Source organism: Euleptes europaea, chromosome 5 (assembly GCF_029931775.1).
Source record: "Euleptes europaea isolate rEulEur1 chromosome 5, rEulEur1.hap1, whole genome shotgun sequence".
Classification (NCBI taxonomy): Eukaryota; Metazoa; Chordata; class Lepidosauria; order Squamata; family Sphaerodactylidae; genus Euleptes; species Euleptes europaea.
In genome coordinates, this window is record NC_079316.1 from 8,059,717 (window position 1) to 8,073,769 (window position 14,053).

The 14,053-nt window shown below is 47.8% G+C and overlaps 1 protein-coding gene across 1 annotated transcript in view; it reads left to right on the forward strand.

Annotated features, from left to right (window-relative positions):
* DIS3L2 (DIS3 like 3'-5' exoribonuclease 2) overlaps nt 1–14,053 on the forward strand; it is a 246,597-nt gene that overhangs the window by 127,271 nt on the left and 105,273 nt on the right. The window contains exon 11 of the mRNA XM_056850570.1: nt 2,313–2,392. Coding sequence (XP_056706548.1) covers nt 2,313–2,392 — 80 coding nt within the window. The remainder of the gene's footprint in view (nt 1–2,312; nt 2,393–14,053) is intronic.

A 14,053-nucleotide genomic window follows, 5' to 3' on the forward strand; every position in this document is an offset into this window, starting at 1 on the left:
ACTGTGTAGTCTCACAACTCTGCTAAGCTCCCTCCCCTCCCCAAACCCCGCTTTCCCTAGGCTCCCACCCCTACATCTCTAGGGATTTCCCATTGTGGAGCCAGCAACCCTACATCATGGCAATATGGGACCTCCATGTTTGGATATCAGTGTTCTGCCAGCTATCAAGTTATCAAAACAAAACAAAGACAGGCTATAAAGTCTTATGAGCCATATTCACAATGGATGGCAATCAATGTGACAAGAAAGCAAATTGCATATACTATACAGATAATGAGTGCGATAGTGCAAAAACCCAACCCCCAACAGAGGTGAAAGTGAACCCGAGAGTTCAACAGGTAAGTCCGTTTTTAATGTTGTAAAGCAGAGGTGGAGAACCTTTTTTCTGCCAAGGGCCATTTGGATATTTATAACATCATTCGCGGGCCATACAAAATTATCGACTTAAAAATTAGCCTGCTATATTTGGTCAAACATTTAGCCAAGAGGCATGACTGTAGACGGCTCCGAGCATCTGCCATGTAGAACAACTCGCTTTTGAGCTCTGCCATCCCCAGCTGGGCCCAAGAGATTCAGACAGGGCAGCATCCTTCTGAGCTAGAGATCTGCCAGGACCCAGGGCCAGACCAAGGGCCAGACCAAATGATTACGCGAGCCTTATACGGCCCCGGGGCCTGACGTTCCCCACCCCTGTTGTAAAGGGATAGATAGTCTTCTGTCAAAGATAGGACATTTTGGAGGACTTTCATTCAGTGGGTCGCCATGAGTCGGAAGCGACTTGACGGCACTTAACACACACACACACACACACACACACACACACACGACACACACACACACAGAGTCTTCTGTCAAGAGACAAAAAAAGCCAATAAATGTACCTGACCTTGGCTTTTTGTGTCCCTTGACAGAAGATTATCTATCTCTTTACAACATAAACACGGACTTACCTGTTGAACTCTTGGGTTCGCTTTCACCTCTGTTGAGGGTTGGGTTTTTGCACTATTGCGCTCATTATCTGTATATTATTGTCAGGCCTGCTTTCCACTGCTCTCGGCAGCCTGTCAGACTGTGAATGTTTTAGTTTCGATTCCACCAGGTGCCTCTCAAGGTCGAACTTGCTAACGACTGAATTCCTGTTCCAGCGCTATCTCCCATGGGAATGGCTCCTCGTTGGGGGGGGGGTGCACCTTGACCCGTTGTGACTAATACTTTCCCCATATAGGCCTGCACTGTGCTCCCAATTGTCATTCGTGCCAATGTACCTGTAAGCTCTGCATACCTGTATGTTTTCCAATAAATCAGCTCTCTTTTGGACTCCTTGTCTGTGGATGCTGTTCGTGGGATTACCACGGGGACAAGTGCTCACAATTATATGCATTTTGCTTTCTTGTCACATTGATTGTCATCCACTGTGAATATAGCTCATAAGACTTTATAGCCTGGTGTTGTGTTGTTTTGATAGCTGCTGGAAGACAGCAGCAGCGGGAAGGCCTTGATCTCTGTGCCCCTACCTGGGAACCTTCGGTTGCCGACCACTGTAGGGAATGGATGCTGGGCTGGATGAAGCGTCCATCTGATCCGTGCTCTGTTTTGAAGGCAGGGTGGCAGTCCAGTGGTTACAGCATCTGCTTTGCATGCAGAAGGTTCCAGGTTGAACCCCCCCCCCCGAACATCTTCAGATCATAGGTCTTGTGAAGGATCTCTGTCTGAATCATAAAGTTGGAAGGGACCACCAGAGTCATCTAGTCCAACCCCCCCCCACACACAATGCAGGAAATTCACAACTACCTCCCCCCATACCCCCAGCGACCCCTACTCCATGCCCAGAAGATGGCCAAAAAAACCCCCTCCAGAATCCCTGGCCAGACGATCGGCATTCCCCTCGGCATGTGAGAAAGGGCCACGAGAGCCAAGCACTGATGAAACCCTTCCCTCCCTCTCATGATCTGCCCAAGTTCACAGAATCAGCATTGCTGACAGATGGCCATCTAGCCTCCAACGAAGGAGAGCCCACCACCTCCCGAGGAAGCCTGTTCCACTGAGGAACTGCTCGATCAGATCCAGGAAAGCTGCTGCTGGTCAGAGCAGACAGTACTGACCTTGATAGATGAGTGGTCTGACCTGGCGTAGGGCCAATGTCCTTGTATTCATGGTGGATGGTCTCATCACTCCAATAGTTTCTTTGGTTGAAGAGGACTTTTGAAGGATTCTGGGGTGTTGTATATGGCTGAACAATCTTTGGAAGGCCCATTTGGTTTCTGTAACACATTGTCTGACCCTGCTTCCCCCCCCCCCTCAATTTCTGACAGGGAGGAATGCATCTTCACGATTGATCCATCATCTGCCAGGGACCTTGATGATGCCTTGTCTTGCAAATTGCTTCCTGACGGTATGTTACATTTTGTACTTAACATTTGTGTGTGTTTGTGTGTGTGTGTGTGGGGGGGTGTCACTTGGGCATGGAAAGGGCCATCAAGGCAAGATATGTTAGGAGGTGGTTTGCTATGGCCTTCCTCCATGTAGCAACCCTGGACTTCCTCAATAGTAGAGCATCTGCTTGGCATGCAGAAGGTCCCAGGTTCAATCCCTGGCATCTCCGTTAAAGGGACTAGGCAAGTAAGTGATGTGAAAGACCTCTGCCTGATACCCTGGAGAGCTGCTGCCAGTCTGAGTAGACAATACTGACTTTGATGGACCAAAGGTCTGATTCAGTATATGGCAGCTTCATACTGCCCTTGTACAAATCTATGGTGAGACCACACTTGGAATATTGTGTACAGTTCTGGTCACCATACCTAAAAAAGATATTACAGAGCTTGAGAAGGTGCAGAAAAGAGCAACCAAAACGATTAAGGGACTAGAGCAACTGTCCTATGGGGAGCGGTTAAGACGCTTAGGGCTGTTTAGCTTGGAAAGAAGGCGGCTAAGGGGAGACATGATAGAGGTCTATAAAATTATGCATGGTTTGGAGAGAGTGGACAGGGAGATGTTTTTCTCCCCCTCCCATAATACTAAAATACGGGGTCATCTGTTAATGCTGGAGAGCGAGAGATTCAAAACAGTTAAAAGGAAATATTTTTTCACACAACGCATAGTTAAATTGTGGAACTCCCTGCTTAGGATGTGGTGATGGCTGCCAGCTTGGAGAGCTTTAAGAGGGGAGTGGACATATTCATGGAGGAGAGGGGTATTCATGGCTGTTTGTTAGAATGGATACTGGTCATGCTGCATACCTATTCTCTCTAGTATCAGAGGAGCATGCCTATTATTTGGGTTCGGTGGAACACAGGCAGGATGGTGCTGCTGCAGTCGTCTTGTTTGTGGCTTCCTAGAGGCACCTGGTTGGCCTTTGTGTGAACAGACTGCTGGACTTGATGGGCCTTGATCTGATCCAGCAGAGCCTTTCTTATGTTCTTATGCGTTCATGTGTGTTCATCCAAAGACTAACCGGGCCCGATCCTGCTTCACTTCTGAGATCTTACAAGATCAGGCTAACCTGGGCCATCCAGGTCAGGCCAGGGTAGGTGGTGGAAAGTACTATCAACTCTCAGCCAACTTATGGTGACCCCTCATGGGGTTTTCAAGTCAAGAGACATTCAGAGGGGGTTTGCCATTGCCTGCCTCTGTGTACCAATCTTGAACTTTCTTGGTGGTCTCCCATCCAAGTACTAACCAGGGGTGATTTGGCTTAGCTTCTGAGATCCGATGAGGTCAGGCTAGCCTGGGCCATCCAGGTCAGAGCATTGGGTCACTTGGTATTTACTAAGGTTTTTCTCTTCAAATGCACAATTCACCAAGGAAATTAAGATTTTTCAACTGGTGCAGGTGGTAATGGCTTTCTGCAGTGCAGAAGGTTCTTGGCTCGGTCTCCCGGCATCTTCAGTGAAAAGCTCTTTCTCTGCCTGAGATTCTGGAGAGCTGCTGCCCGTTAGAAGATGATGATACCGGGCCAATCGGACCAGGGAATTGCCCCTTAGAAGGCAGCTTCATGGGTCCCTAGATTTCCCACACACACACACACTTAAATGTCCCTAACTCTGAACTTAGTTCCAAATGGCCTCTGCTGGACTTTGGAGGCATCTGGAAAAGCTCTCCGCTTCTTTTCCACTCGGGCTGAGTCACTTTCCAGTGATGGGAATTTCTTGAAATGAGGTAAACGGTGACTATTTCAGCAATAAACTAAAAACAAGAACCCATCATTGTGTCTCACCACCTCTGTATTGTTACCAAGCCTTTGGGGAGTCAGGTTTTCATTTAATAAAAGTGACACACAGCTATGGAATCGGTGATAGGGCAGCTTTCCTTGAACCAGATTTTCCTGGGGGGCGGGGGGTGCTAGGATGAGACCTCTTCTTCCCATTGCTGATCTTTTGGCAAAGAAGCTAGCTGGGAAGGAGAAGAAGAAGAGTTGGTTTTTATATGCTGACTTTCTCTATCACTTAAAGGAAGAATCAAACTGGCTTACAGAAAGAAGCTGGTAGCTCTGTGGCAAGCCGCCTCGTGGATCAGTAATGGATTGAAAGGTGTGGTTTAAATGAACAAACAAAGGTCATTTATGCATGTGAGTTTTACCTGAGGTTTGTTGCTCGCTGGACCCACACTTTCCTGTTGGGAATCTGCGCACCAGCAGTCTCCAAGCTCAAATCAAATCCCTGCCCCTTTAAATGCTGCTTTGTAATTGGCTTACTTCGTAGTGCTTACTGTGAGAGAAAAGTCCTCCCCAAACCCAATTGCTGCTTAAAAAAACATTTTAAGAACAAAAAAACCCACCAAGGAAGTCCGGGGTTGCTATGCAGAGGCAGGCAATGGCCAACCACCTCTGAACATCTCCTGCCTTGAAACCTTATGGGGTCGCCGTATGTTGGCTGCAACTTGATGGCTCTATTCCATTCCCTTTTTGAATTTTATCCTGCTGTGCCTCCACAAATGTCCTGGTCTTCCAGTCCTAGGATTTGGTAAGAGCATAAGAACATAAGAAAGGCCATGCTGGGTCAGACCAAGTCCAGCAGTCTGTTCCCACAGTGGCCAACCAGGTGCCTCCAGATAGCCCACAAACAAAACAGCTACAGCAGCATTGTCCTCCCTGTCTTCCACAGCACCTGATATAATAGACATGTGCCTCTGATCTTGGTGAGAATAGGTCTGCATCATGACTAGCATCCATTTTGACTAGTAGCCATGAATACCCCTCTCCTCCATGAACATGTCCACTCCCCTCTTAAAGCCTTCCAAATTGGCAGCCATCACCCCATCCTGGGGCAGGGAGTTCCACAATTTAACTATGCATTGTGTGAAGAAATGCTTCCTTGTATCCCTTTTTAATCTCTCACCCTGCAGCTTCAGCAGATGACCCCGTGTTCTAGTATTATGGGAGAGGGAGAAAAACGTCTCTCCAAACCATGCATAATTTTATAGACCACTATCATGTCTCCCCTTAACCGCCTTCTTTCCAAGCTAAACAGTGAGGAAAACAGAAATTAGCATATGAAGTGATGTTGTAAGTGATGTTGGGTAACAGGATGCAGCCATGATGTGAATGCAATTGAATACGGAGCCTCCCCACCCCCCAAAAAAACTGTAGGTGATGTCTGGATTCCTCTACTGGCTTAGTCAGCATCTTCGTTGCTAGGTTGCCAAGTCAGTGGCAGCTTGTTGTACAGACCGGCCTGTGTTTTGTCATTAGGGAAGGAGGAGAGGTGTATTGAGAAGATTAAAAACAGGTCCCCCATCTACGTAGGAAAGGCTTTTCTCAAATGACAAACGGCCGTATGCGTACCTTGGGATCATGCATTCTGTGTTTTGGTGTGGCTCCTGCCGCTGAGATCATCTGATGTTCTCAATTAAGATCTGCGTCTCTCCACGTGTTTCTGTGCATCACATCCAATTTGCGAGCGCTTCTTAGGGTCATTTCTGAGCAAGCGCTGCCGGCTGCAAGCCTTAATTCAATTCGGGGAGCCGGTCTACCCACGCACGCCTTGAATTCATCCATTTGTTTCAGTGAACATTGTCAGAAGCTGTTAAGCTAAGAGAGACCCGGTGGCTCAGCTAGCTCAGGTCTGCTGTCAGACCTGACAACCACTAACAGCTCCAGGAGGCAAGCAGGATTCCCCCTCAGCCCTGACGACATGGCCAAGAATCTGCAGCACTGAACCAAGAAATGACTTTATTGTGACAGAAGCATTCATGGAGTGGAGACCACTTGATCAGAAGCTTTGTCAGCAGACTCCCTATCACTTGTGAATGCCCCAATCTCCCTAAAAAGACCAAAACTGGCCTGGAAAGGGCCCTGCCCTCTGCCCCTACCCTTTACTGATAGAAACCAAGGCTTGAAGGCTGGCAATATTGTGGTGGTTGCCTAGCAACCCCCACTATGGCCACTACAGAGGGCATTTGTTTCTGAAGGGTGCAGGCACTACTTTAGTATTTTGGTTTTTTTAAACACCCTCTCCCCTACACACACACACACACACGAGATATTTTCCCTGCAAACCTGGGGCTTTTCTCATCTTTGTAGAAAGATCTATCTTCTGTGTTCACTTCTCCAGTCTTCTATCCTCAGGTTTGGCCAACTTGGCTAATAGAATATAGACAGATGACGGGAGAGGGGTCACATATTGCCCTTCCATGTGGGTGCAGAGGTCAGGAATCCCATGTTGGGAGAGAGGTCCTGTAGAAAATGTTTCAGGGAAACATTAAATAATGTTAACCAATTTGCTAACATTAAATAACGTTAACCTCAGATTTCCTTCAGTAATGAATAAGATACAGATTTAGAATGAAGGGACCATCTTGAACTATGTGGTGATGCCAAAACGAAATGCACACTCTCTTTCTGGGGCAGAGCACCCCATCTTTTCCAGTGCTCCCAGATTATCTTGAATTCTTAACCATTCCAACCTTTTGAAGACTTTTCTTCTTGGCCAGGCACAATGCCTTACCCCTCAACAAATAATTTGGCAGATTCTTAGATAGTCCAGTTGAACAGTGAGGATTCCCGTGTGGAAAGGCAAAGACAGAAACCCCCATTTTTTTTTAAATTCAGTTGTGATTTATATTCTTCTAGAAGATCTTATTACTCCATTGATTTCACACTTTCCTGTATGTTCTCACAACTATCATTTAATCTGTCTGCTGTCTGGTAAAGATAAGGCTGTTACTGTGTCCATAGTTTATTATTTAACAGCCGCTCTGAAGATATGCCGGAAGATATAGGGGGTTACCACACTTTGTATTCCCAGCGATGTATTAAGAGTTTGAAAATGTTATAAAAAACATCGCTTTAAAAGGGTTTTTGGATACCATGGCTTATAAATGTTTGGAAGACGTCTTCACAGCTAAAGGGGCCAAACAAAGTGCAAACATTATTTTTTATAACGTTTTCAAACTCTTAATACATCATTGGGAATACAAGTGCGGTAACCCCCATAATCAAGTTACACCCAAATGCTCATTTGCATACGGGCGCTTATTTTGCAGTGGAACTGAAAATTCACTTATTTATTTTATTGCATTTTTGCCCCACCCCAACCCAAAGGCTGGGCTCAGAGTGACAAATAACATTAAATGAACTAAACGAGGCGTTCATGTGGCCTCACCTCACTGTTTTCTTGATAGTTGGTTTGATGGGCACCTCCCTTTCCTGAAATTTTATCAAATGGACCCTAAGTTACACTCACGAGTATAAGCATGGCTTTGGGAAAGTTTGCAGAGTCAAAGGGGCAGTTTGAAAGAGGGTTTCCCTGGCAGCTGCTTGCCTTGAAGTATCGCTTGACAGAAGTACCTGCTTCACAACTGGTCTTCTGGATCCTGAAACTTTTTCGTAGTCCACAGCTCAGGCAGCTTGTGAGCTTCCAGATATCTAAAGAGGAGCTTGCTTGGCACCCTCCAGCCCCAAGGCCTCCTGCCCAGGAACAGGCTTTCACATCCTCTGCACCCAGAACGATTCTAATTTGTGAAGGCGGCTGGGTGCCACTTCCCATCTCTTTCAATTCGAGGAGTGTTAATTTCCTGGTAAAATTAGCCCTCTTGGATGGAGCTGGGAATAGTAATAAAAACAGCTTGTGGTGCAATTTGCCAGAAATGGTCCTGTCTCCCTTCATCTCTTTGGCCGAGCGCCTCCGTGTTGAGTGGGGGCTTGGAGTATCAGCCAAGTTACAAGGAGTTCACCCGTAGTAAGTTCTGTCCATTAGCAAGGAGTTCTCCCTCTATGTGTGAGTGTGTGTGTCTATCTGTGCGCATGATAGAAATCCGATCTTAACAGAAGCGCCGTCGCCCCTTGGCTACGACTTCCTTAAATGCTCGCCTTTGTGGGAGGTTTTGAGTCTGAACCTTGCTGCCATGGATTGAGAAAGAGGTCTGAGGCCAGGGAGAGGGCAAGCTCGAGAAATTGAGCCAGTTCATAGGCAGAGGTGTCGGGGGACAGAAACAGGGGGTGCCGGCAGCGCAGAATGGCAGGAGCCTAAGGGGAAACCAGAGTCCAGATACAGAAGGCAGGAGAGATCCAGTGTGTCGTGGTCACTGTTGCATTAGGATCTGGGAGATCCAGGTCACATTCCCACACTGCCATGATGCTCCCCTGGGAATATTTGTCCAGTCACTCTCTTGCAGCCTAATCGGTTTATAAGGTTGCCAACCTCCAGGTGGGGCCTGGAGATCTCCCAGAATTACGACTGCTCTCCAGACTACAGACATCAGTTCCCCTGCGGAAAATGGCTGCTCTGGAGGGTGAACTCTATGGCAGCGTGGTGTAGTGGTTAACAGCATGGTGTAGTGGTTAAGAGTGGTGTTTTAGAGCAGTGGATTCTGATCTGGAGAACCGGGTTTGATTCTCCATTCTTCCCCATGAGCGGCGAAGGCTAATCTGGTGAACTGGGTTGGTTTCCCCACTCCTACACATGCAGCCAGCTGAGTGACCTTGGGCTAGTCACACTCTCTCAGCCCCACCTACCTCACAGGGTGTCTGTTGTGGGGAGGGGAAGGGAAGGTGATTGTAACCCGGTTTGATTCTTCCTTAAGTGGTAGAGAAAGTCGGCATATATAAAAAACTTCTTCTTCATCATTGCATCCCCGTTGAGGTCCCTCCCCTCCCCAGACCCCAGCCTAAATCTCCAGGAATTTCCCAAACTGGAAGTTAGCAACTGTAGTTGTTATGAAGATAAAATGGAGCTGGGGAGAATAACGCGTGTTGCTCTGAGGTCTCTGGAAGAAGATACGGACACAAATTTACTACATTGGAAATAAACAACGCGTGGTCTGAGAGGAGAACTCAGAACTCTGCTAACAAAAGAGAGAGGAACACATAGCCTTGCATTTCTGTGTATATACTGCCCACGCTAAGGGTTCAGGATATGTCACACAAACATTATGCACTTGGAAAGATGCTTGAGCCGGGATGACTAACTCTTGGGTTTATGAAATTGGTTGGGATACTTCCCCAGTGAGGCAGGGCCTTGAAGTTTTTACCCATGCCTTGATCCACGGTACCCTGGTTACAAGACAAATCCGAAAAGAAAGCATTAATCGCCCTTTCCTTCCAAATAGAAGGGCTTAGATTGTACCCCCCCCCAAGTTAAAACATTTCCAGGCTGCCCAGGAAACTAAAATTTGGGACACTCAAAGCCCAAGACATTCTGATCGCTCAAAAATTTGAAAAGAAGACCGTTGTAAGACATTTGTAAGAAGATTCGGCCGTTTGGTGTATATTTTTAGTGGAGGGGATTACAAGTGTCTCTTTTTCAGACATTTCAAGTAATCAGAATGTCTCGGACGGTTCATGTGCCGACTTTCAGCCTTCTGGATCTACTTAAAAGTATCTTAATCATTTTGGGATACACAGAAAGGTCTTTCTAGTGGTTAGTAAGGGTGACCCCATAGGAAGTTTTGCTGTTCCACAATTCCTTGGTTTCCTATACTATGAGAAAATGGTGTAATTTTTCTCCCCTGCCACACATTTTTTTGTGTGTGTGGTCATGCTTGAGGGACTTCACAAATTGCTGCTAGATCCATTCTGTTACTTTGACACTTACCTGTGGTGTAAAGACTCCTCCCTGATGCAAGAGGCTCTTCCACCAAATCAAGGAAGGATCCTCAGGCAAGAGGAAGATCCCGCCGTTATTGGAACAGATCCACGGAATGCAGCCCAGTGTTTCCCTGAAAAGCAGTACCAGGAGGCAACAGTACCAGGAGGAAAGCCTCGGCCTCTATGTCCTGTTGTTGGACCTCCAGAGGAACTGGATAAGTTGCTGTGTGAGACGGGGTGCTGGACTACATGGACCACTGGTCTGATCCAGCAGGGCTCTTCTCATGTTCTTATGAAGGCCTCAGCCTCTATGACCTGTTGTTGGCTCCCCAAAGGACTGGTTGGCCATTGTCTCAGACAGGATACTGGACTAGATGGACCCTCACCGGTCTGATCCAGCAGGGCTCTTCTGATGTTCTTAGGAAGGCCTCGGCCTCTGTGCCCTGTTGTTGGACCTCCAGAGGAACTGGTTGGCCACTGTGTGAGACAGGATGCTGGACTAGATGGACCACTGGTCGGATTCAGCAGGGCTCTTCTGATGTTCTTAAGAAGGCCTGGGCCTCTGGGCCCTGTTGTTGGACCCCCAAAGGAACTGGTTGGCCACTGAGTGAGGCAGGATGCTGGACTAGATGGACCCTCCCTGGTCTGATCCAGCAGGGCTCTTCTGATGTTCTTATGTTTCCAGCATATCCCACTTGGTTGGAGGAGTCATTTACTTTAGTTGTGTTGTGTTCAGGAGGAATTCTCTCAAGCTGTGAAATTTCATCATGACTAGATCCTGTGACTTAAGGACTGGGCTGTCTGTTCTGCTTGTCTCTGTGCTTTTCACCATACTGAATGTTGCTAATGCCTTTGAAAATGGGTTTTGTGCAGTTTTCCTGAGATTCCCCCCCCCCCGCCATTCACATAATGCTGTTGTTGAGTTTATGATGGGAAAAGTGTCTCATGATCCCTGAAGCGAAGTTTGTTCATGTGTTGTGTGGTGGTGAGGACGAGTATAGCATTTATATCGTTTGCTTTTGATTTTCATGTGCAAACAGAGCCTTTGGGGGAACTGTTCTTTTTTTCCATTTCATATTAGTTGTTCTTTCACTCTAAAGAGGGGTGTGCGTGCACGTGTGTACAATAAAACCTTTTACAAAAAGACAGTGAAAACAACAATCCACTTCAGTAATGAATTCACATAACAAACGCACGTGCATAATATAAAATATACAGGATAGGGTAACTGGTAAAAACCCTTCGCTTCATCCATTGTTTTCTGTGAACGTGAAAGTAAATGACAAAACATGGCAAAAAGAACTCTGCTGTTTGCTTTCTGTCAGCAGAAGGGGTCAGTAACTAGGGCTGATGAAGCAATGGCACATCCAGAATACTACAAAACCACCCACGACCTTCTGTATTTGAGCAGGTTTTACCACACTGCTCATATGAAGAGTCTATTGTTTCCAGCGTGGTGTTGTGGTTGTGTTGGACTACTAGGATCTAAGAAACCCAGGTTCGAATCCCCCCTCGTGCCATGGAAGCTTGCTGGGTGAACTTGGCCAGTCACACTCAGCCCCAACCCTGGCTAGTATTTGGACAGGAGACCTTTGAGAAATACCAGGGGTGTGACGCGGAGGCAGGCAATGGCAAACCATCTCTGATGGTCTCTTGCTTCGAAAACCCTACAGGGTCGCCATCAGTCAGCTGTGACTGGACGGCAACAAAAAAAAGTCACCTCAAGTCACCCACAAAAATGAAATCTGGCACATAATTAAGAACATAAGAACAGCCCTGCTGGGTCAGACCCAGGCCCATCAAGTCCAGCAGCGGCCAGCCAGGTGCCTCTAGGAAGCCCGCAAGCAAGGCGACTGCAGCTGCATTATCCTGCCTGTGTCCCACAGCACTGAATATAATACCCCTGCTCCTCTGATCCTGGAGAGAATGGGCATGCATCATGACTGGTATCCATTTGGACTAGTAGCCATGGATGGCCCTCTCCTCCATGAACATGTCCACTCCCCTCTTAAAACCTTCCAAGTTGGTTCAATTCCCCGCTCCTCCACATGAGTGGCAGATGCTAATCTGGAGAACCGGGTTGGTTTCCCCACTCCTCCACATGAAGCCTGTTGGGTGATCTTGGGCCAGTCACAGTTCTCTCTGAACACTCTCAGCCTCACCTACCTCACAGGGTGTCTGCTGTGGGGAGAGGAAGGGAAGGCAATTGTTAGCCGGCTTGAGACTTCTTCTGCCTGTTTTTTTGGAGCACCACCATCTCAGTGCAGCTTCCATGCTTGCGTCCTGTCCCCTTTGGGGCCTTGTGGTCTGAATTCCAGTTGCCTCTCCGCTTCCTCCTGAACCTCAGCTGGGTTCCTCGTGGCTTCGTTTTTGCCCACCATCCCTACCCTAGCTTCTCATTCCGTGTGGACGGGCGGCTCTGCCGGCTCTTGATTTCGATCCAGTTCTCAGCAAGCACGCTGCCCTCGCCTTCTGATCCAGTTGGACTGGTGTTCGGTCCATGAACTTTGCATAACTTGGGATTCCATCCCTGTTCCAGCTGGCCCGGTTCCACTGGTAACCTGCAAAACACCCTTACGTTTTGGTATCGGCCCGTCTGGCAGCGTACATGTGTCCTGTGGACCATGGGTTTGTACAACTTTGGCAGCCGTTGCAGTTTGGCAGGGGATCGATCAGGAGCACGGTTGCAGCCGAACTTTGGCTGAAACGCCGCCAGCCCGGCTCTCCGAAGGAACGGGATGTTCCTCGCGCAAACCTGGGACGAGGCCGCGTGCTTCACTTCCACGCTTACAACATCGTACCTGACGTGTGCTCTACCTAGGCGCTCAAACATGTGTTCTCCAGTTGGCTCGCCTGTGCGGAATTCACTCTTCGCGGAGCTTTTGGAGGCCAAAGTCTGTCCCAAATGTAAATTATTTGTCTGGCTGAAGGTGCTTGGCACGGAGAGCCAAAGCAACCATACACCTCCCTTGTTTTGCAACCAGGAGAGTATCTCTGAAAAGCCACTTCTTAATGGGATTTAGGAGTCTGGATGCATAATTTATTAGCTGCCGCAGACAAAACACGCATGTAATTCTATAGGGCTCTTAATTTTGGTAATGCGTGGACTCAGGGCTTCTTCGTCGTCATACGGCAGCTGCTTCAAAAGCTTGCAGGGCTTCGTGGAAAACTTTGAAAATGCGTCTTTCAGGGGCACGCTGTCCCACCTTCCCTTGCATGGTTTTTCACTTGATCTGCTTATCGTACGCTGGGATCCAAAGATTTCTGTTCAAGTAGGGGAAAGAACTTCTGCCTGATTCTGGCGTAGCCCACCTGCCACAGCCAGTCCGAAAACAAACTCCTCCAGTGGGTCAGGAAACAGTCTGGATCAGCCTTTGGATGTTGGGGGTGGAAGTCAGCCAGGAAGATTTCTTCTGCACAGTTTCAGAAGGTAGCTGTGTTGGTCTGCAGTAGAATGGCTAGATTCGAATCCAGGAGCACCTTAGAGACCAACAGGGTTTTCTAGGGTATGAGCTTTTGAGAGTTGAAGCTTCCTTCGTCAAATAAAAGTAGGCATGGAGATCCCTGAGCCCTTATATCCCAGCCAGAAGGTGGGAGGGGTGTTAAGAACATAAGAGAGCCCCTGCTGGATCAGACCAGGCCCATCAAGTCCAGTAGTCTGTTCACACAGTGGCCAACCAGGTGCCTCCAGGAAGCCCCCAAACAAGACGACTGCAGCAGCATTCTCCTGCCTGTGCTCCAAAGCACCTAATAAAAATAGGCATGCTCTCCTCTGATCCTGGAGAGAATAGGCATGCTTCATGGCTAGTAGCAATTTGGACTAGTAGCCATGGATAGCCCTCTCCTCCTTGAACATGTCCACTCCCCTCTTAAAACCTTCCAAGTTGGCAGCCATCACCACATCCTGGGGCAGGGAGTTCCACAATTTAACTCTGCATTGTGTGAAGAAATACTTCCTTTTCTCTGTTTTGAATCCCTCGCCCTCTAGCTTCAGCAGATGACCCCGCTTTCTAGTATTACGAGAGAGGGAGA